At 36.8% G+C, this 20,631-nt stretch overlaps 1 protein-coding gene across 1 annotated transcript in view; it reads left to right on the forward strand.

Annotated features, from left to right (window-relative positions):
• ENPP1 (ectonucleotide pyrophosphatase/phosphodiesterase 1) overlaps positions 1–20,631 on the forward strand; it is a 73,696-nt gene that overhangs the window by 42,738 nt on the left and 10,327 nt on the right. The window contains exons 7-20 of the mRNA XM_061130433.1: positions 102–181; positions 1,062–1,181; positions 2,059–2,168; positions 5,830–5,895; positions 6,200–6,272; positions 8,424–8,532; positions 9,731–9,862; positions 11,356–11,387; positions 12,159–12,286; positions 13,287–13,356; positions 14,294–14,381; positions 16,547–16,716; positions 17,551–17,602; positions 18,883–19,034. Of these exons, the coding sequence (XP_060986416.1) occupies positions 102–181; positions 1,062–1,181; positions 2,059–2,168; positions 5,830–5,895; positions 6,200–6,272; positions 8,424–8,532; positions 9,731–9,862; positions 11,356–11,387; positions 12,159–12,286; positions 13,287–13,356; positions 14,294–14,381; positions 16,547–16,716; positions 17,551–17,602; positions 18,883–19,034 (1,382 nt within the window). The remainder of the gene's footprint in view (positions 1–101; positions 182–1,061; positions 1,182–2,058; positions 2,169–5,829; positions 5,896–6,199; positions 6,273–8,423; positions 8,533–9,730; positions 9,863–11,355; positions 11,388–12,158; positions 12,287–13,286; positions 13,357–14,293; positions 14,382–16,546; positions 16,717–17,550; positions 17,603–18,882; positions 19,035–20,631) is intronic.

Here is a 20,631-nt window from a genome sequence, read left to right on the forward strand (position 1 = left end):
ATTCATGTTTTAGTACTATTCAGAAGTCTGTGGTATCAACGCTAAATGAAGGAAACGGATTGTTAGTTGTATTTAATAACAATCTTTTTTTCCCCTTGTAGAAACCTGTGGGACATATACTAAAAACATGAGACCAGTATATCCAACAAAAACTTTCCCCAATCACTACAGCATTGTCACAGTAAGCTCTGGGTTTCAATTTTTATATGTTCACAGAAGTGAGATGTAAATATAACATTTTTCAAGAGAATAATCAGATTTCAGATCAGAAAAAAATAACTTCTTTTTCATTGTGTAGTTAAGCAGGGAAACTGAGGTTCTGGTCCTTGCTCTTCTACTAACCTGTTGTGCCCTTGGGAAAGTCACTTTACTTTCTGGGTCTCCATTTCCCATCTGTGAAAAGAGGTGATTGAAGACCCCAAGAAATGATTTCTTAATTCCCTTTCAGTTTAAGATTCTTAGGTTCTGTTCTTTCTGATTAGTTTTTAGCTTACTTTATTTGAGCCCCAGATTGTCTGCACTCACAGGTCCTCAGCCGTCTTTCCAATCATTTCAATGTGTGAGTCTAAGCAAACCACTTTGCCTGACTCTAGATGTGATTACAGCTCTCTTTTTGTTTCACTTTCAGATTTAATTTGGATCCAGAAAAAAAAAAAAAATGTAGAATTCATTAGGCCCCAGGGTTGAAGCCAGAGAATTAATACTTGACTTATATTGGTACAAGCTATTCTTGGACCCCAATCAAAAAGGATTTTGTAATGCAGAAATTTTTCACTGAGCAATCCAAAAGGACATCTCAGTAATTTTTTCAAAATTAAGAGGCTGCCACCATTCCTAATTTCTTTTCTCCTATTACATAAATTAAAGCACAAGTACTACATAAAACCTTAAGCAGTTGGTTGTATTTTGATAATACGCAGTGTTTTGTCCTTCTCTCCTTAATTAAGCTAGATTAAATTCCTTGTAGCTTCAGTTGTGTATTTCTCTCTGATGATTTTGTTCTGTAACCTTAACATTAAAAACTCATAACGTGCATAAAACTTGTATTTTATGTTTTTTAGGGACTTTATCCAGAATCCCATGGCATCATTGACAATAAAATGTATGATCCCCAAATGAATGCTCACTTTGCACTTAAAAGCAAAGAGAAATTTAACCCTGAGTGGTACAAAGGAGAACCAGTGAGTTGTTTATTTAGCTGTGAGCCAGTTTTCTTTTCTGCTTAATGCTACCTTTTTGTCCTAGTAGCAAGAGCAGTAATCCGGGGGTAATATTTTGATTTACACAAAACTAATTGTTTCTGCAGGAGTAAACTATGACTTTGTTTGCATTTGCTGACTTAGAAGATTCTGATTGTGATTTAGATTTTAATTTTTTTTTTAAATTTTAATTTTAATTTTTAAAAATTGCCACAACAATTCTATAAGGTCTATTTGAATAGTTTTGATATCCCTCTTAAAAGGAAAAGAGCATGATGTTAATTTGCATGTTATAATGTCAGATTTTTAGCTCTGATATTTAAAACTGTGATTTTTGGGCAAATTATTCTTTCTGTGCCCCAGTTTTCTATACTGTAAATAATTCTGTTAACTACCTCATAGAGTTATTGTGATGATTATTTAAATTAATAATCTAAGTTGCTTATAGGAGTACCATTTAGAACTGTAACTGGCAATAATAAGTGCTCAATAAATGTTAAGTTACATAAGCAAAATATGTCAATAAGTTAAATATATATATATTTGTGAATTTTTCTTTTTTTCATGATTTTTTTTTTCTTTTAACAGAAGCCTATTAAGTAGAAGCAAGTCTATAAAAGTTGCAGGAGTTACCAATTGTTTATATTCTTTAAGTTAATTTAATTTCTGATTATTTAATTTCTTTTTGCTGCTGTGCAAAATCTCATTACATGGTTGTTTTGTAGTCTAACTGCTGGAGCTTATTGACATCAAAACTTTCTAGCATTTGAGAGGAAAACATTGACAGTTGCACGAACACAGTTTCCCAAGAAATCGGTGCTTCCATAATTTCCTAATTTTCCTTCCCTGTCTTCTCCAGATTTGGCTCACAGCTAAACATCAAGGCCTGAAGACAGGCACGTTTTTTTGGCCAGGATCAGATGTGAAAATTAATGGAATTTTCCCAGACATCTATAAAATCTATAATGGGTATGTATAACTGTACTTTTTCTAGGACCTATAACATAGAACATTTTATTTTCTTATCACAGCCTGAGTTCTGGCATTTGAATGATATGTTATCTGAAAAATGAGAGCTATCAAAATAAGAACTCTATTTCAAAGAGTTTTAAATGGATGGATGGTAGATAGATAGTAAAACTAGATGAGGTGATTTTTTTTTTTTTGGAGGTTTTCTAGAAAGCACTGGTGGTAACATGTTGGAGTTTGTGTTCAGATCTTTGGATAGGAATAAGAATTGAAGTCCTGGTGAAAGTAGCGGTCCTGAACATTTTCACTCCAGGAAGAAAGAACTAGGAGAAGGAGCCGAAAGTATTAAAGGGACAAATGTAGGAGTGACCCTCTGGTGTCCAAAAATACTATTTGAAAGAAGATATTAATGGCACCTCTAGATTTGCATTTTCAAATTACTTTTTTAAACATTCCATCTATAGTGGAACTGATTAGAGTAACCTCCCTTTGATATTCAAAATCCATGAGGTATTGTGGAAGAAAAACAAAAACAAAAACATGCAACTCACGCAACTTTTTTTCTGGAAGACTCCCTTTGGATCATTTTAGTGAGACTAGCAAAATAATTTGGCTTATACTTGGGGAATTTATGTCATAAAACCAATACAATAGTGTATTTGAGGGACGAAAGGGAAAGTTCATAAATTCCAAATAAGAAATGCATATTTTCTTTGGTAACCTTATGCTATTGTTTATTCTTTGTGGTTCATGTAAGCACCTTGTTATTTGCCATTAATTTCATTCCGTGGATGGTAATTGAGATTCTATGCACCAAGCACTGTCTTAGACTTGGAGAATTTTGCAGAGTAGTGATACACGTTGTCTGGCCTCTTGAGTTCTGATAGAGACCTTCTCAAGGAACAACCTAGTGTACTTGGGGTTGGGCAAGCACTCTGATGGAGACCTGGAAACAAAATTCTGTGCCCAGAAGAAGATGTCATTAATTCTGCCCAGAAACTGTTGCCTGGAGAACTGTCTGCCCATCAAGTGCCCGTTTCCCAATTTTACTGAGAGTCATCAATGAGTGGGTTCATCTTCATGAAGTCTTCATGAGGAAAGAGTGTGTTGACACATGGGTTATTCATGACATGGCAGTTCCTACTCTCAGGTACAGGAATAAAATGGGAAGCAAATTTTTACCCCCGACTACAACTTTCATTTTTTTACAAACTTTCTGTTTGTTTAACTTATACTCCGAGCATATCATGAGAAATGCCGGGCTAGGTGAGTTACAAGCCAGAATCAAGATACGTGGAAAAAACAACATCAGATATGCAGTGGCAGAAAGTGAACAGAAATTAAAGAGCCTTATGATGGAGGTGAAGGAGAAGAGTGAAAGAGCCAGCTTAAAACTAAATATTAAAAAAATAAAAAACTAAGATCATGGCATCAAGCCCCATTACTTCATGACAAATAGAAGGAGTGATGGGGGGAAATAGTGACAAATTTCCTCTTCTTGGGCTCTAAAAATCACTGCAGATGGTGACTGCAGCCATGAAATCAGAAGATGATTGCTTCTTGGCAGGAAAGCTGTGACAAACCTAGACAGCGTGTTGAAAAGCAGAGACATCACTCTGCCGAAAGAAGGTCCAATATAGTCAAGGCTTTGGTCTTCCCAGTGGTCATGTACGGTTATGAGACCATAAAGAAGGCAGAATGCCAAAGAACTGATGCCTTCAAACTGTGGTACTGGAAAAGACTCCTGAGAGTCCCTTGAACAGCAAGGAGATCAAACCAGTCAATCTTTTTTTTTTTTTTTTCAGTGGGTTTTGTCATACATTGACATGAATCAGCCATGGATTTACACGTATTCCCAATCCCGATCCCCCCTCCCACCTCCCTCTCCACCCGACTCCTCTGGGTCTTCCCAGTGCACCAGGCCGGAGCATTTGTCTCATGCATCCCACCTGGGCTGGTGATCTGTTTCACCATAGATAGTATACATGCTGTTCTTTTGAAATATCCCACCCTCACCTTCTCCCACAAAGTTCAAAAGTCTGTTCTGTATTTCTGTGTCTCTTTTTCTGTTTTGCATATAGGGTTATCGTTACCATCTTTCTAAATTCCATATACATGTGTCAGTATGCTGTAATGTTCTTTATCTTTCTGGCTTACTTCACTCTGTATAATGGGCTCCAGCTTCATCCATCTCATTAGGACTGGTTCAAATGAATTCTTTTTAACGGCTGAGTAATATTCCATGGTGTATATGTACCACAGCTTCCTTATCCATTCATCTGCTGATGGGCATCTAGGTTGCTTCCATGTCCTGGCTATTATAAACAGTGCTGCGATGAACATTGGGGTGCACGTGTCTCTTTCAGACCTGGTTTCCTCAGTGTGTATGCCCAGAAGTGGGATTGCTGGGTCATATGGCAGTTCTATTTCCAGTTTTTTAAGAAATCTCCACACTGTTTTCCATAGCGGCTGTACTAGTTTGCATTCCCACCAACAGTGTAAGAGGGTTCCCTTTTCTCCACACCCTCTCCAGCATTTATTGCTTGTAGACTTTTGGATAGCAGCCATCCTGACTGGCGTGTAATGGTACCTCATTGTGGTTTTGATTTGCATTTCTCTGATAATGAGTGATGTGGAGCATCTTTTCATGTGTTTGTTAGCCATCTGTATGTCTTCTTTGGAGAAATGTCTGTTTAGTTCTTTGGCCCATTTTTTGATTGGGTCATTTATTTTTCTGGAATTGAGCTGCAGGAGTTGCTTGTATATTTTTGAGATTAATCCTTTGTCTGTTGCTTCATTTGCTATTATTTTCTCCCAATCTGAGGGCTGTCTTTTCACCTTACTTATAGTTTCCTTTGTAGTGCAAAAGCTTTTAAGTTTAATTAGGTCCCATTTGTTTAGTTTTGCTTTTATTTCCAATATTCTGGGAGGTGGGTCATAGAGGATCTTGCTGTGATTTATGTCGGAGAGTGTTTTGCCTATGTTCTCCTCTAGGAGTTTTATAGTTTCTGGTCTTACATTTAGATCTTTAATCCATTTTGAGTTTATTTTTGTGTATGGTGTTAGAAAGTGTTCTAGTTTCATTCTTTTACAAGTGGTTGACCAGTTTTCCCAGCACCACTTGTTAAAGAGCAAACCAGTCAATCTTAAGAGAAATTAACCCTGAATACTCGTTGGAAGATTGATGCTGAAGCTGAAGCTCTAGTATTTTGGTCATCTGATGCAAGCAGCTGACTCATTGAAGGACTCCCAGTCCTTGCTGGGAAAGATTGGAGCAGAAGGAGGAGAGGACATCAGAGGATGAGGTGGCTGGATGACATCACTGATGCAGTGGACATGAACTTGGGCAAATTTTAGGAGATGGTGAGGGGCAGGGAGGCTTGGCGTGCTGTAGTCCACGGTGTTGCAAAGAGTCAGACATGACTGGGTAACTGAATAATAATGAACAACAACAACTTTCAAATGTGTAAAAGCTTAATGTTTGTCCATAGGTCGGGAAAACAATTTTAAGTTTTCAGATGAAACTCTTACATTGCTTCAAACACATTTGATGTCTTGAATTGTTTTAATCTCTCTGAATGCAGTTTTTAGTAAGACATGCATTGATATTTTAAACCCTAACACTTGTCACATGTTTGTTTCATTTTATCTTTCATTTTAGTTCAGTACCATTTGAAGAAAGAATTTTAGCCGTTCTTAAGTGGCTACAGCTTCCTAAAGATGAAAGGTATGTAGATGATTAATTTCCACTCTGAAATACTGCTTTGTTTCATAAAAATGTCTGAATATTTTAAATAGATGACAGAAAACTTTGCTATTGCCTATGATGTTTTATATCCAAATGAACTTTTTAGTGACTATTACAGCCGCGTTTCGAAGAATTCTAAACATGTAAATTATTTCTCAGCACTTTTAGAAATGTTACTCCAGTGCTGTATAGCTTTTATTCACTATCATTTGTTGAATTATTCTTTCTATTCTGTTTTACAATGTGTTCGTAAAATATTACATTTTGATACTGTTTGATTTAGACCACACTTTTACACTCTGTATTTAGAAGAACCAGATTCTTCGGGTCACTCTTATGGACCAGTCAGCAGTGAAGTAAGTACGTTTTTATCACTGGTTATTTCATTAAACCTGGTAGCATCTCACTGAACCTTGCTTTGAAGCAGATTTCTTGATCGAATCCATGATTTCTAGAAAGAGTGTTAAGGACATTTCTATTAAACTGAAAAGATGCACTTTAATCAAAAGAACTGGGAACATTGTTTGATTTTATGCTATCTACGGTGCTGAACTGAACAAATGATGAGTTAAATTCTGTATTTTTAATTTCGAATGAGACCTGTCACTCTCCACCCTCTGTCCTCTTTCTAGCAAAACCTATCTCCACGGATTTCAGTGTGGTTACGACCCTATGTGCTCTTGCTCTGATTCTGTCTGCCAGCTCAGCAGAGATGCTCTTTCTGAGAGGTGGGAGACACGTGGCCGACAGCACGGTCGTGTCATCACTAGACTGAGGAAGGTTTCCCATACCTCTTATGTTAGTCTAAGCAATTGGCCAGATGCTAATATAATTTTTATTCTTTCACTGTCAAGATCCATCTCTAAGTCAGTTTGGCTACAAGTAAGTCTAAGGGTCATTTTGTAATGGATTATCAGATCATATAAATTTTAAGACCAAAAAAAAATTTTTTTAAGACCAGTATTACTTTTGTGTTCACTAAAGATTTCCCTCTTGAGAAACCTGTATGCAGGTCAGGAAGCAACAGTTAGAACTGGACATGGACAACAGACTGGTTCCAAATAGGAAAAGGAGTACGTCAAGGCTGTATATTGTCACCCTGCTTATTTAACTTATATGCAGAGTACATCATGAGAAACGATGGGCTGGAAGAATCACAAGCTGGAATCAAGATTGCCAGGAGAATATCAATAACCTCAGATATGCAGATGACACCACCCTTGTGGCAGAAAGTGAAAAAGAACTAAAGAGCCTCTTGATGAAAGTGAAAGAGGAGAGTGAAAAAGTTGACTTAAAACTCAACATTCAGAAAACTAAGATCATGGCATCTGGTCCCATCACTTCATGGGAAATAGATGGGGAAACAGTGGAAACAATGGCTGACTTTATTTTTGGGGGCTCCAAAATCACTGCAGATGGTGATTGCAGCCATGAAATTAAAAGATGCTTGCTCCTTGGAAGAAAAATTATGACCAACCTAGACAGCATATTAAAAAGTAGAGATATTACTTTGCCAACAAAGGTCCATCTAGTCAAGGCTATGGTTTTTCCAGTAGTCATATATGGACGTGAGATTTGGACTATAAAGAAAGCTGAGTGCAGAAGAATTGATGCTTTTGAACTGTGGTGTTGGAGAAGACTCTTGAGAGTCTCTTGGACTGCAAGGAGATCCAAACCAGTCCATCCTAAAGGAAATTAGTTCTGGGTGTTCCTTGGAAGGACTAATGTTGAAGCTGAAACTCCAATACTTTGGCCACCTGATGCGAAGAGCTGACTCATTGGAAAAGACCCTGATGCTGGGAAAGATTGAGGGCAGGAGGAGAAGGGGACGACAGAGGATGAGATGTTTGGATGGCATCACCGACTCAATAGACATGAATTTGGATGAACTGCAGGAGTTGGTGATGGACAGGGAGGCCTGGCATGCTGCGGTTCATGGGGTCGCAGGGAGTCGGATATGACTGAGCAACTGAACTGAACTGAATTGAAAGATTTCCCAACATAACTGCTTTTCTGATTCATCTTCATTCAGCGTCCAGTCCATTGCTTTTTAAATCATATTCGTCAATTTATAAACTCGGTTAAATGCTAGTATTATTGGCTCATCAAAACCTACTTTATCTTAAAACTTAAAAATCCCAGTCCATGTTACTTGGATATCTTTCAGTCGATGAGAGATCATGTTGAAAGAGCATGTTTCATAATACAGTAAAATACACAGACTATAAGTAAAGATTAGACTGGTTTGCTATAGGCAAAGATGCACAAGAATTTCCCTTGGGTGATTTTGCTGCAAGAGAGGAGCAGAGAAATACCAAAGGCAGTTTGCCAAAACCATATGCCATTCTGTGTCCTTGTGAGAGTCATGCAAAATAATGCAGTTTGTTTGGAAATAATGGGTTTTGTTCCTAGAAGTTCTAGTTTTAAAAAATTAAGTACACAGAACCCTAAGAAGCATTCCATGAACACTTTTAACTGCATGACATGAGACTGTCTCCCTTTCTTAGGTCATCAGAGCTTTGCAGAGGGTTGACAACATGGTTGGCATGCTGATGGACGGTCTGAAGGAGCTGAACTTGCATAGATGCTTGAACCTCATTCTCATTTCAGATCATGGTAACCTGAGTTTATATCATTTATCCTTCAGGTTAAATGGAGCTTCCAGAAGTTTACTTGATTGATTACTGTTTTATTATTTCCTCTGACTTTTATAGCTAATTATTTCTTGAGGAGAACCTTTAGAAAATACTACATTAAATATAACGTACAAGTGAAACAGAGAACTCACAGACACCTAAGAGCTTATTAACCACGATGCATTCGTCTCCTGATTTGGGGAGGGCTTACGTCAGGAACTTGGGTTTTTTTTCAATATTAGATTTTGGTAAATCTACTCTAAACATTTTAGGCATGCTTTGAACAGATTACTATGTGCTGCTTCTATTTTCTCTAGAATGATATATCTGACTTTAAAAAGGAGTATGTGTTAATTTTGGCAGTATTTTGATCTAACTCTTACTTACTGTGACCTTTGGAACATGTTTGTATGCAGACTTGGGACTGTAAAAGTGATGTGTATTACAGGAAAATCAGAAAAAGCTTCTTTTTGTTTGTCCTTGTTGTTATTATTGTTTGCTTCAGAAATAATTATTGAAAACTATATTCTAGAAACAGTCCTAAGAAGATGTATTCTAAAGAAGCCTCCAGTCTGAAAATGAGATGAGTGTTTTAAACTCCTAGTTAATATACTAGTTGATTATGAGAAAATAACTGTGCTTTCATATTCAGGCTAAAACTGTGATACTCTTCCCCATTCACATAAAAATATTGTAATACATAAATAAGAAACACTGAACTAATTTTGGATGAAGAGAAGGGAAAATATTTTTTTAAGTGAAGTGGTAAATATATGTGAAGCTCTGTATCTTACCTGTTAGATGTTCAACTATCACAAGTGCTGCATGCGTGTGTACTAAGTCACTTCAGTCGTGTCTGCTCTTTGTGACCCATGGACTGTAGCCCACCAGGCTCCTCTGTCCATGGGATTCTCCAAGCAGGAATACTAGAGCGACTTGCCATGCCCTCCTCCAGGGAATCTTCCTGACCCAGGGATCGAACCCACATCTTTTAAGTCTTCTGCACTGGCAGGCAGGTTCTTTACCACTAGCGCCACCTAGGAAGCCCATCATGAATGCTGACCTCATGTTTATTGATTTTAATTCTGGAAGTGAAAGAAATTCTGTCCTACATGTTAAAGGTTTTTTATTAAAGTTGCAACATGTGTGGGGATTTTTTTTTTTTTTTTTGCTCCTAGGCATGGAACAAGGCAGTTGTAAGAAATATGTGTATCTGAATAAATACTTGGGAGATATTAAAGATGTTAAAGTTGTATATGGACCTGCAGCTCGACTGAGACCCTCTGATGTTCCAGATAAATACTATTCATGTAAGTCTATCTCTGTGCTAATTTTGAATATGATTATATTTACAATTAGTGTGCATGTGCTCAGTCATGTCAGACTCTTTGTAACCCCATGGACTGTAGCCTGCCAGGCTCCTTTGTCCATAGGATTCTTCAGGCAGGAATACTGGAATGGGTTGCCATTTCCTACTGTAGGGGATCTTCCTGCAGGTGATCCCCAGTACGGGATCCCTGACCCAGGTATCAAACCTGGATCTCTTGCGTCTCCTGCATTAGCAGATGAATTCTTTACCACCTGGGAAGGCTCTATATTTACAATACACTCCTCTGAATCATATCTTTAAATTAAAGGTGATCAATTAATTTCTTTTTCATGATTAAATATCCAGGACTGGCCTTCTGCACCCAAAGGGATTTTATGGGACTGGATGTGAGGGCAGAAGTCTAACCGCTAATCTGTTATTCATGACTAAGAATGTTATTTGATGAGCTTGGTACAGTTTTATGTTATCATGTGTATTTTTCTGGGGCTTCCCTGGTGGCTCAGATGGTAAAGCATCTGCCTGCAATGCAGCAGACCTGGGTTCGATTCCTGGGTTAGGAAGATCTCCTGCAGAAGGGAATGGCAACCCACTCCAGTATTCTTGCCTGGAGAAGTCCATGGACAGAGGAGCCTGGCGGGTACAGTCCATGGATGGCATCGCAAAGAGTCTCAGAGACATGACTGAGCAAGTAACACTTTCACTTTCATATTTTGCTTGTGTTGGATTCCAGATTACTTATAGGGAAAAAAGCTCAAAATTTCAGCTACATTTATTCAACTTTAATTAATATTATTTCATTAAAATTACTTACAGATATTATAGCATAATATTCCATTATGAGGAAGAATGCTGGATGAAATGATTAATTCTATAAGCAACTAATTTCTCTTCCCAGAAATGACTTTCTTAAACTATTCCGAAAGCAATGAGAATGTGTTTTGTGAGCAGAGAAGAAGAAATTTCACATTCTCTCTTGACCACATGTCATACCCAAACTGCCAGGAAATTTTAAACATTCATTCTTTTGAAAATTAAGCCTGTTTAAGAACTGATTGTTATACCCTTCTTTTCGATTACCATCCTTGGTAATTGTAAAATACTAAGAGTAGTTTTGTTTATCATTCTGTTACAATTACCTTTGAAATGGAAAGAGAAAAGAGGTTTTTCTGACAGTCATCAGCATTGGATTAGGTTTGGGTATATGCAGTGCTATATGTTTCAGTAGATATGGTTGAATATTCATGAGGAGATGTGGATTTCCCTCCAGGAAAATTGTTATGCAAGTATATTAACATAGTAACCCAAAGCATAGACTCTAACTTGTACAATAACAAGTTTTAATTAGTACTTAAGAAAAATTATTAAAGTAGTGTGTGATTGTTTTAAATGGATTTGTGTCTGACATGCTGTATTTTTGTATTATTTTTAATGGTAGCATACCATTCAACTATTCTTGTCTTTATCTCTCTTCAGTTGATTATGAAGGCATTGCCAAAAATCTTTCTGTGAGTATCTTTATTCCCCCATTACCGTTTTGTTGCTAGTTTTGTATAAAATATATTTAGAAGAAAGTTTTGGTATTTGATTGGGAGATTGTAAGACTTTAACCTTAATCTATTTTTTTTTTTTTTTTTTTTTGAGTATCTGGGCCAACATTTAAATGCCCTGTGGTTTTTAAAGGCCTTTAAGGACATATCTCAATAATGTAGGTTTTTAAAATTTTAAGAATTTATTTACTGACATTATTAAATTTATATGACAGTACAAGAAATAATTGAAAACAATAGGAGGGGAAACCCTGTGGCCATACTACCATAAACACTTAGCATTATGATATATTTCCTACAAGTTTTTCTTGTGTTGATTTCTTAAACTTTTGTCCTGATGCTAATTTACCTATATTCCATTTTTTTTTACTTGATGAAAATTCTTACAATTTTAAAGAAAGTTCTTAAAATTATTATAAGAGTATTTGAAAATAGATTATCAGTAGTAGCATAAATACAAACTGGTGTCTCAATCTAAACATCCTAGGGCTCTTATGCAATAATTAGAATTTCCTATAAAATAAGAATATATAATAGTTGGGAATATGCAACTTGTACATTATATAAGTAGTGAAAACTCAGTTATTTTTGCATCTATGACTTATTGGGCATACTGATTAAACATTTGGGAGAAAAAAATTCATATGGACTTAGGAAGCAATTTCAAGAGCAGTTTACACTGAAGAAAATATGGAAATAATGGTTTTTCTTTGCCTCTTACAATTTCAGTGCCAGGAACCAAACCAGCACTTCAAACCTTACCTGAAACAATTCTTACCCAAGCGTTTGCATTTTGCCAAAAGTGACAGAATTGAGCCCTTGACATTCTATTTGGATCCTCAGTGGCAACTTGCATTGTAAGTTCTGACAGTCTCCCAGGTAAACCTAGTCATCCAAGGTAACCATTGGGTCCTTTCCAATGATGGGGTAATATGAAGACTTCAAATATGATTCTTTTTGTCCCAGTTTCTCTCAGCCTTGGACTATTGACATTTGGGATCAGACAATTCTTTGTCCTGTGTGTTGTGGGATATTTGAAAACATCCCTGGCTTCTACTCACTAGATAAAAAAGTACTTTTGATAGTTGTGACAACAAAAAATATCTGCAGAAATTGCTGCAAATTCCCTGGTGAGAGGGGTCACTTCCAGCTAAGAACCACTGCTCTATCCCCTCACATCCATCTTGATTATTTCTTATGTTCCACTTGCCATTGTGTCTCTTCTATATGTTATAGTTATGCCTAATAATACCTTCAAAGTCTAACAAATGATTGGCAAAAGCTCTTTACTTTATAATAATGAGCAATTACCATCTTCATTAGACAGAGATTTTTTTTCATTCTTGTTATACTAAATCTATCAATAAACCTCAGTTTATTGGTATGTTCAGCAAATTATTTGGATCATGCATATTGTTAATATCTCAAACTTGATCATTAACTTTTGGAAACCAGGAAGCCAGAGATGATAAATACATACCCTGTCCAGCAAAACTTAAGCAGTAAACCAGAATTCAGTCAACAGAATTACACTGTCTCTCCCTTATTAGAGAACTGTACTTTCAGTGTTTAGAAAAAGAATATGAAAGAAGAGAAGGTCCTTATTCTCATGAGAGAACTAACATTTAGTTCTCTAATATGTTTAGAGAACTAAATTTAGAACTAATATTTAGTTCTCTAATGATAACATATCTACTATGTTCCAAGCATTTCTTTAGGCTAAATGGTATAATTTTTACAAATAAATTGTTAAATACAAAGAATAGTTACTCTTTATTAATGGAGATAATGTCATGAGTGTCGATTTTGCTTTATGAGTGGACTTTGCATTATTAATTTGTATTATGTGACAATTAGGAATCCTTCAGAAAGGAAATATTGTGGAAGTGGATTCCATGGCTCTGATAATGCATTTTCAAATATGCAAGTGAGTAAACCTATTCTACTTTAAAAATTATAGTTTATATCTAAAGAAAAAACTGATATATAAAATTTTAGACTTAAAGACATAGACTGTCATTATGTGTCTTTAAAGAGAATTAAAGAGGCACATTCTTTCATATAGTTGTTTTACTTTGAACATTAATAGAATTTAAAAAAATTTATGTTTCATGAATGTGTGACTTACACTTTGTGTGTGTGTATGTGTGTGCGTGCGCGCGCATGCGCACACTCAGTCGTGTCCAACTCTTTGTGACCCTGTGGACTGTAGCCCACTAGGCTCCTCTCTCCATGGGATTTTCCAGGCAAGAACTCTAGAGTGGGCTGCCATTTCCTCCTCCAGGAGATCTTCCCAACCCAGAGATCAAACCTGTGTCTGCTGCATTGGCAGGCAGATTCTTTCTCACTGAGCCCCTGGAAATATGGAAGCCCATATTTCATACTATATTTCTAATAATTATTTTTTCATCTATTTGTACTTCATTGAGAATGTTGCTTCACAGTAAATGAAAGGCAGTAATTAATAGGTGGAAAGATAACATACTTATGTTCTAAATAAAGATAATCCCCTCCATTTGCCTAGAACTTTAAAAATTTCAAAATACACTCATATCATTATCTGATTTGATCCCTACAGCATGGTGAATGATGGGCAGAGTAAGATTTAGATCCCATTTCACAGTTGAAAAAAGATTTCATCATCATTTTGTTCTGGTTGTCAGGTTAGGAATTGTGATAAAGTTAAGAAAGATATCCTAGATGTCTTTAGATTAAATGTGCAACAGGGATTAAAATAATATCCTAGAAGGTCCGCTGGGCACAGTATTTTTCCACTTATCTTAATATAACCAGTTTGTATATGTACAATGGGCAAAGATATAAAATACCTTTTTAGTGACCAGTTTCTTTTCTGGCCAACGTAGGCTCTCTTTATTGGCTACGGACCTGGATTCAAGCACAGCACTGAAGTTGACTCCTTTGAAAATATTGAAGTCTATAACTTAATGTGTGGTAAGTGTGAACGGGTAGCTCTTCTCCCTTCTGAACACAGAGCTGGAATAGATTGTCAAAAGTAGGTCACATGCCGGGCACCTTTCAGGAAATGATGATAAGGCAAGATCCTCATATTTCCACCTTTCTTCTTCCTGACCCAGAGTCATTGAAAAAATATGCAAAACATAGCTATCTGTTTCCACTAGGCTGCACAGTGGTGAGATATAACAGTCAGAGCAGACAGTCTATAAATGCCAAGCGCTTGGGACTTTGCTAGGCCCTAGACTTAATGAGATGACAGTTGAACCAGATCAGGGTGGAAGCCAGAGAAAAGAGTTTGGAGGTTGTGAAAGGTAGAAAAAACAGGTGGATCCTCTAGTAGCAATAATAGTTGAATGGACGGCAGTGTCAAGGTTGCAGAAATGGAGGAGAACACTCTGGCTATATTCTTAGTTTACTCCATACCTTCTCAACTAGAGCTTTTATGGTTGAGTATTGCATTTAAAATATTGCTTCCTTTTTCTGATAACAGTACTGGAATTTATAAAACCTTAAATGTGTCCTAAGTATTGACATAATTCTTTTAGTGGGAGCCTGAATACTTAAGTGAGTTAATTTATCCTAAAGCATCTAAACAGTGCCTGGCATATAATAAGTGCTTTACTGTGTAAGTGTTTGCTGTTGTTATTATTAACAACATGAGTCTTAGACTTGGACTGAGCTGATTTTGAATCCTAGGTCTACTATATTAGTAGCTTGAGACCTTTAGCTAAGGAAGCATGCTGATTCCTGGCGTGCATGTGTACCAAGTCGCTTCAGTCAAGTCCAACTCTTTGCAACACTGCAGACTGAAGCCCAACAGGCCCCTCTGTCCATGGGGCTTTCCAGGCAAGAATACTGGAGTGGGTTGCCATTTCCTCCTCCAGGAGATCTTCCTGACCCAGGGATCGAACCCACATCTCCTAATTCTCCTGCATTGGCAGGTAGGTTCTTTACCATCAGCGCCACCTGGGAAGCCCACCTTGGAGAAATTGAAATTCAGTTCTAGACTATTGCAATAAAGTGAATACTCTAATAAAGCAAGTACATGAGTTTTTTTTATTTTCAGTGCATATAAAAGCTATTTTTACACAATAGCGTAGTCTACTAAGTCTGCAATAGCTTATGTTTAGAAAAATGTACAGACTTTAATTAAAAAGTACTTTATCGCTAAAACATGCTAAGCATCATCTGACAATGTGGGACTGTCACAGACCTTCAACTATAAAAAAATCTCTGGAGTGTGATAAAATGAAGTACAATGAAATGCTTGTTCCTCGGATGAAAAGCTATGGCAAACCTAGACAGCGTATTGAAAAGCAGAGACATCACTTTGCCAACAAAGTTCTGTCAAGTCAAAGCTATGGTTTTTCCAGTAGTCATGTACAGATGTGAGAGTTAGACCATAAAGAAGGTTGAGTGCTGAAGAATTGATTCTTTTGAACTGTGGTGTTATAGAAGACTCTTGAGAATCTCTTGGACAGCAAGCAGATCAAACTAGTCAATCCTAAAGGAAATCAACCCTGAATATTCACTGGAAGGACTGATGCTAAAGCTCCAATACTTTGGCCACCTGATGCAAAGAGCCAACTCATTGGAAAAGACCCTGATGCTGGGAAAGATTGAGGGCAAAAGGAGAAGGGATGACAGGATGAAATGGTTGGATGGCATCATTGACTCAATGGACATGAGTTTGAGCAAACTGGGAGATAGTGAAGGATAGGGAAGCCTGGCGTTCTGCAGTCCATGGGGTTGCGAAGAGTCAGACATGACTTAATGACTGAATAACAATGAAATGATGTCTGCCTGTATTCATCTACCAAATATTGACAACTTAAATATATTTAGCACGATTGGCATATAATAAGCATTCAATAGGGGATAACTATAGTTATTGTTTACACTAAAATTTATAAATTTTTATAGAGAAGCACAGCATGCATATCAATATTTCCATCAAGAATAACCTGATCATAAATATTCTACAACATGAGAGAGAGAGATTTTTAGTTTTATTTTAGGTAAAGAGTTAAGGACTCTTATGTAGATTTGGATTTAAAAAATAAAATTCATAGTGCAAAACTACTATTTAGTTTTGAAATTTCTTAAGTAAATCTTTATTTACCATTCTTGGAATTGTGCAGATTTACTGAATTTGACCCCAGCTCCTAATAATGGGACTCATGGAAGCCTTAATCACCTTCTAAGCAATCCTGTCTACACTCCAAAGCATCCCAAAGAAGTCCGCTCCCTGGCCCAGTGCCCCTTCCCAAGAGCGCCCAGGGAGAGTCTCGACTGCTCGTGTGATCCCTCAGTAAGTATTCCGAAGATATTTAGCCCAGTGGCTATGGCTTTATAGCACCTTCTGCATAGCGTATGCTGCAGAAATATATGATGATTGAATTAAAATCTGTGAGTGGGAGCGAATGTACATATTTTCAACTCTAGTGACATATGCCGACCTTTTTATTTTTCATTTTTCCCCCTCTTAGTTTTTACACCCTCGCTGTATTTTTAATCCCCTGGTATTGAGACTTGATCTGGCTGCAGGCTGCGAGGAGGCTAGCTGAATTCTGAAATATACTCAATCCCAGAATCCGGGCTGCCCTCCTAAGCAGTGAGGTCTTTTATGAACCAATCTCAGTATTCCCTCTCTCAAATACATCCCAACCTATTTTAAATTTAGAAGGAAAATATTTTGGGGGATGAAATGAATTTATGACCCTTCATTTTTACTCCTATCTTAATATGTAATTGTTGTAAGGAGATGACAATATATGACAAATTATAAACAAAATTGATCGTGTCCATAAAAGCAGACATTTGAGTAGCTCATCTTATGCTCTGTCTTTTGTTTTAGGCTTAATTTATGCTTGTAAAAGACCATAAGAGTAGAGATAATAATTATAAACAGTAGTTATATTCTTATTTTTAATGACTTGTGTTCTGCTGTGCTAATAATTTTGTCTTTTTGCAACTATTATCCCTATGTTTTTATCCTCTTCTTCAAAAAAGTAACTTCACTTGTACAGAATGGTTATAATTTTATCTTTGTTGTGTGGTGGCATACTTAAGCTGTAGAAGTCATTTGTTACAAAATTAAAGCACACTTTTCAGTCCTCAAAAATTGTATCATTAATTTTTTTAGATTTTGCCAATTGTGGATTTTCAGACACAGTTGTATCTGACCATGGCAGAAGGTAAGCAGGCTTTTCCTCAACAATGTGAAGCTCAGAATTAGTTTGGGGTCATTGTTTGAGAATAACCAATAAAATAAGGTAGCAGTGGAGGACCAGCTGATGAACTGGGTGAACTTCTTAGCTTGACAATCTAAACTGTTAGTCATAAGGAAGGAAAGGGTGTTTACAGTGGAAGTGGTATGTAATGTAATTAGTGGAAGCTGAATCACTCTTTATGGACTCAGTGGAGTATTTTGAGATTTTTGAAGATATTTATAGGTTTATATTATAATAATAGGTCCTCAGATTCCATTTAAAATACCTAAATTTCTGTTTCACTTAGTTCTTAATTATAAAGGAGTATAAATTGATTTATCTAAAGTTACTTTTTCATAACTCTCGAACTAAAATTAAGCATATGCAGACATCTGACGAAGTGTGGATATTTAGTATCCCTTTGATATCCCTTGACACAGTCTCAGATCCTTAAGTTACTTGGCTAACAGTTTTTTCTTGCTGAAATACAAAAGTGAATTCTGCATGCTCTTGACTTGGACTTCTCTCTATGAAATCTCTATAAATGTGCAGATTAGAGAAATTTTAGATGACCCCAAGGTGGCAAAGTGTCATGGTGAAAAATGACACCTTTGGAACTGAGTAGATATGGGTTTGAATATGAGCTTAGAAACCATATGTCCATGTAAAAAGTATTTGTTCCCTATAAGTTGCTCTTTTCTCATCTATAAAGTAAGTATATAGCCTCAATTTATAGGAGTCCATATGAACTAAATTCAATGATATATACAGAGAATTCTATAAAGCATCTGATGCTTGAGAAAAGGGCAATAAATGGTATATGTACTATTATTCCATTTGGTGTAGTCTCATAATTTCAGTTTAAAATTTTTGCTTTCTGAGTATACACATCATCCAGAAAACTTTCTTTTGATATTATGTCTTGGAAAATAAGTAATAAAGATAATATTAAAGAATTTTAGTAACATAAGTCCTAGTTACTGAAATTCCCAGCAATCTCGTGTAGTATCTTCTTGTGATATCTTAATATCACATTGATATTTCAGGATCTACATAGGTACACACTGTTGTGAACCCCTTTTGTTTTTTAAAAAATTATTTATGGTTCTGTTATTTGTAAGTAGTTTGGTTTTACAGTTACAAATAATTTTTCAATGGGATTAAGTAGAGAAAAGAATCAGATGAGTGTGTATCATTATATCTTACCATGGAAAGCATACTAAGTGTGTTTGAACAGTGGTTTCACGTTCCCCCTATGACCCAAGAGAAGACCATTAAGCGTGGCGCTTTACCCTATGGGAGACCCAGAGTTCTCCGGAACAGCACTGTCTGTCTGCTTTACCAGCACCAGTTTGTGAGTGGCTACAGCCACGACATCCTGATGCCCCTTTGGACATCCTACACCATCGACAGAAATGCAAGTATTTGCCACCTCTTTGCCTCTGTGTGGTTATTTTATATTATCACTAAGCAAAACTTTGACAGCATCATTTCTCACTGTCAATCTCGGCTCTGTAACCAGCTCCCAAATTAGAAGATCACTGAACCGAGAGTCAGAAAAATTAGGTCCTGGTTCTAGCTTGGCCACTGACTAGCTACGTGGCTTTGACATTCAGAGCAAACCTTTGTGAAATGAGGGTATGCAGTGAAGGTTTCTCCCAGGCTTTGTTTGTTTTTTTTTTTTTTTTTTCCTTGGTTTTAATATTTGATGATGCTAATTTCTAATTTCATGACATCACTTTTACAATCAATTAGAGTTATTATTTCTAAATACAGAGCTGTGTAAGTACAAGGATTTCCCTCAGCTGCCCAAATCTTGGGCCCTCAGGGATGGAGCAGGACATGGAAGCTCAGTAACCTCACTGCGTCTCCCACCTGCCGGGAGACCTCCCAGAGCAAATCAGAGAGAGGCCTGGGGTCCTGTCCCCCACCCAGACTAGGGGAGCTCAGCCTCGAAAGGAGCCAAGATGTTCCAGAATAAGACCACCGTTCTCCCTCACCCTCACCCTCTGGATGCTGTGGTAGCAAGATAAATGAGGAAAGAAATAGAGCTTGAGAGAGAGAATGGGGGAAGGAGATGAGTTTTACATCTTATCTGGAAGTAAAGTTTTAAACTAGTTGTTCACTCCCTAAGTCGTGTCTGACTCTCTGCGACCCCATGGACTGCAGCACGCCAGGCTTCCCTGTCCTTCACTGTCTCTTGGAGTTTGTTCACACTCAACTCCATTGAGTCAGTGATGCCATCCAACCATCTCATCCTCTGTCACCCTCTTCCCCTCCTGCGAGGGGGAAGAAACTTTCCCATTCTTTCCCAGCATCAGGGTCTAAACCAGACTGACCAGATGTTCAGAAACTGAAAATGTCTGGTAAGATATAGAATGCCCTTAAGGGATAGAAAGGGGATTTGAGAGAGTTTAGTTGACTATAGCAGTTAGATTTTAAAAACAGTTATTGTTACTACTCACTAAGATTGTTCATGTATATGTAATTTTTGTATCTGTGTGTAGAGAGAATACACACACACATTCACATATATATGGAAAGTTTCTACCTTAATTTGATGTTTAATTTTTGAAGAACATCTTCAAACATTTCAAACACTTTTTAATTGACTTTATAATATTGAGTTCGCCAAAAACTTGATTTGTGTTTTTCCATAACATCTTCAAAACACTCGAATGAACTTTTTGGACAACTCAGTATATAGCTTTTTACCCAGTGTTTTGTAGGTCCCCATCCTGTTTATTATAGTTTAATGTCTTAATTATAATGTCCTTGGACTCTGTTTGAATTTTCAGTTTTCTTATATAATGAAAGCTGCAAAAATTGAGTCATCACTGCTCATGAGGTTTTCATATCAAATTACTGTTCAGTGGCTTTCCCCCACTGCCCGCCCCCCGCCCCCCCAACTTTTGGCTGTGTTGTACTATGAAAGAGTCTGATCTCTAAAAATCAGCAATTCACTACACAAAAGTTAGAAACTGAATAGACAAAAATATTATAAACAAAAGTAG

The sequence above is a fragment of the Dama dama genome, chromosome 26, assembly GCF_033118175.1.
Source record: "Dama dama isolate Ldn47 chromosome 26, ASM3311817v1, whole genome shotgun sequence".
NCBI classification, from domain to species: Eukaryota; Metazoa; Chordata; class Mammalia; order Artiodactyla; family Cervidae; genus Dama; species Dama dama.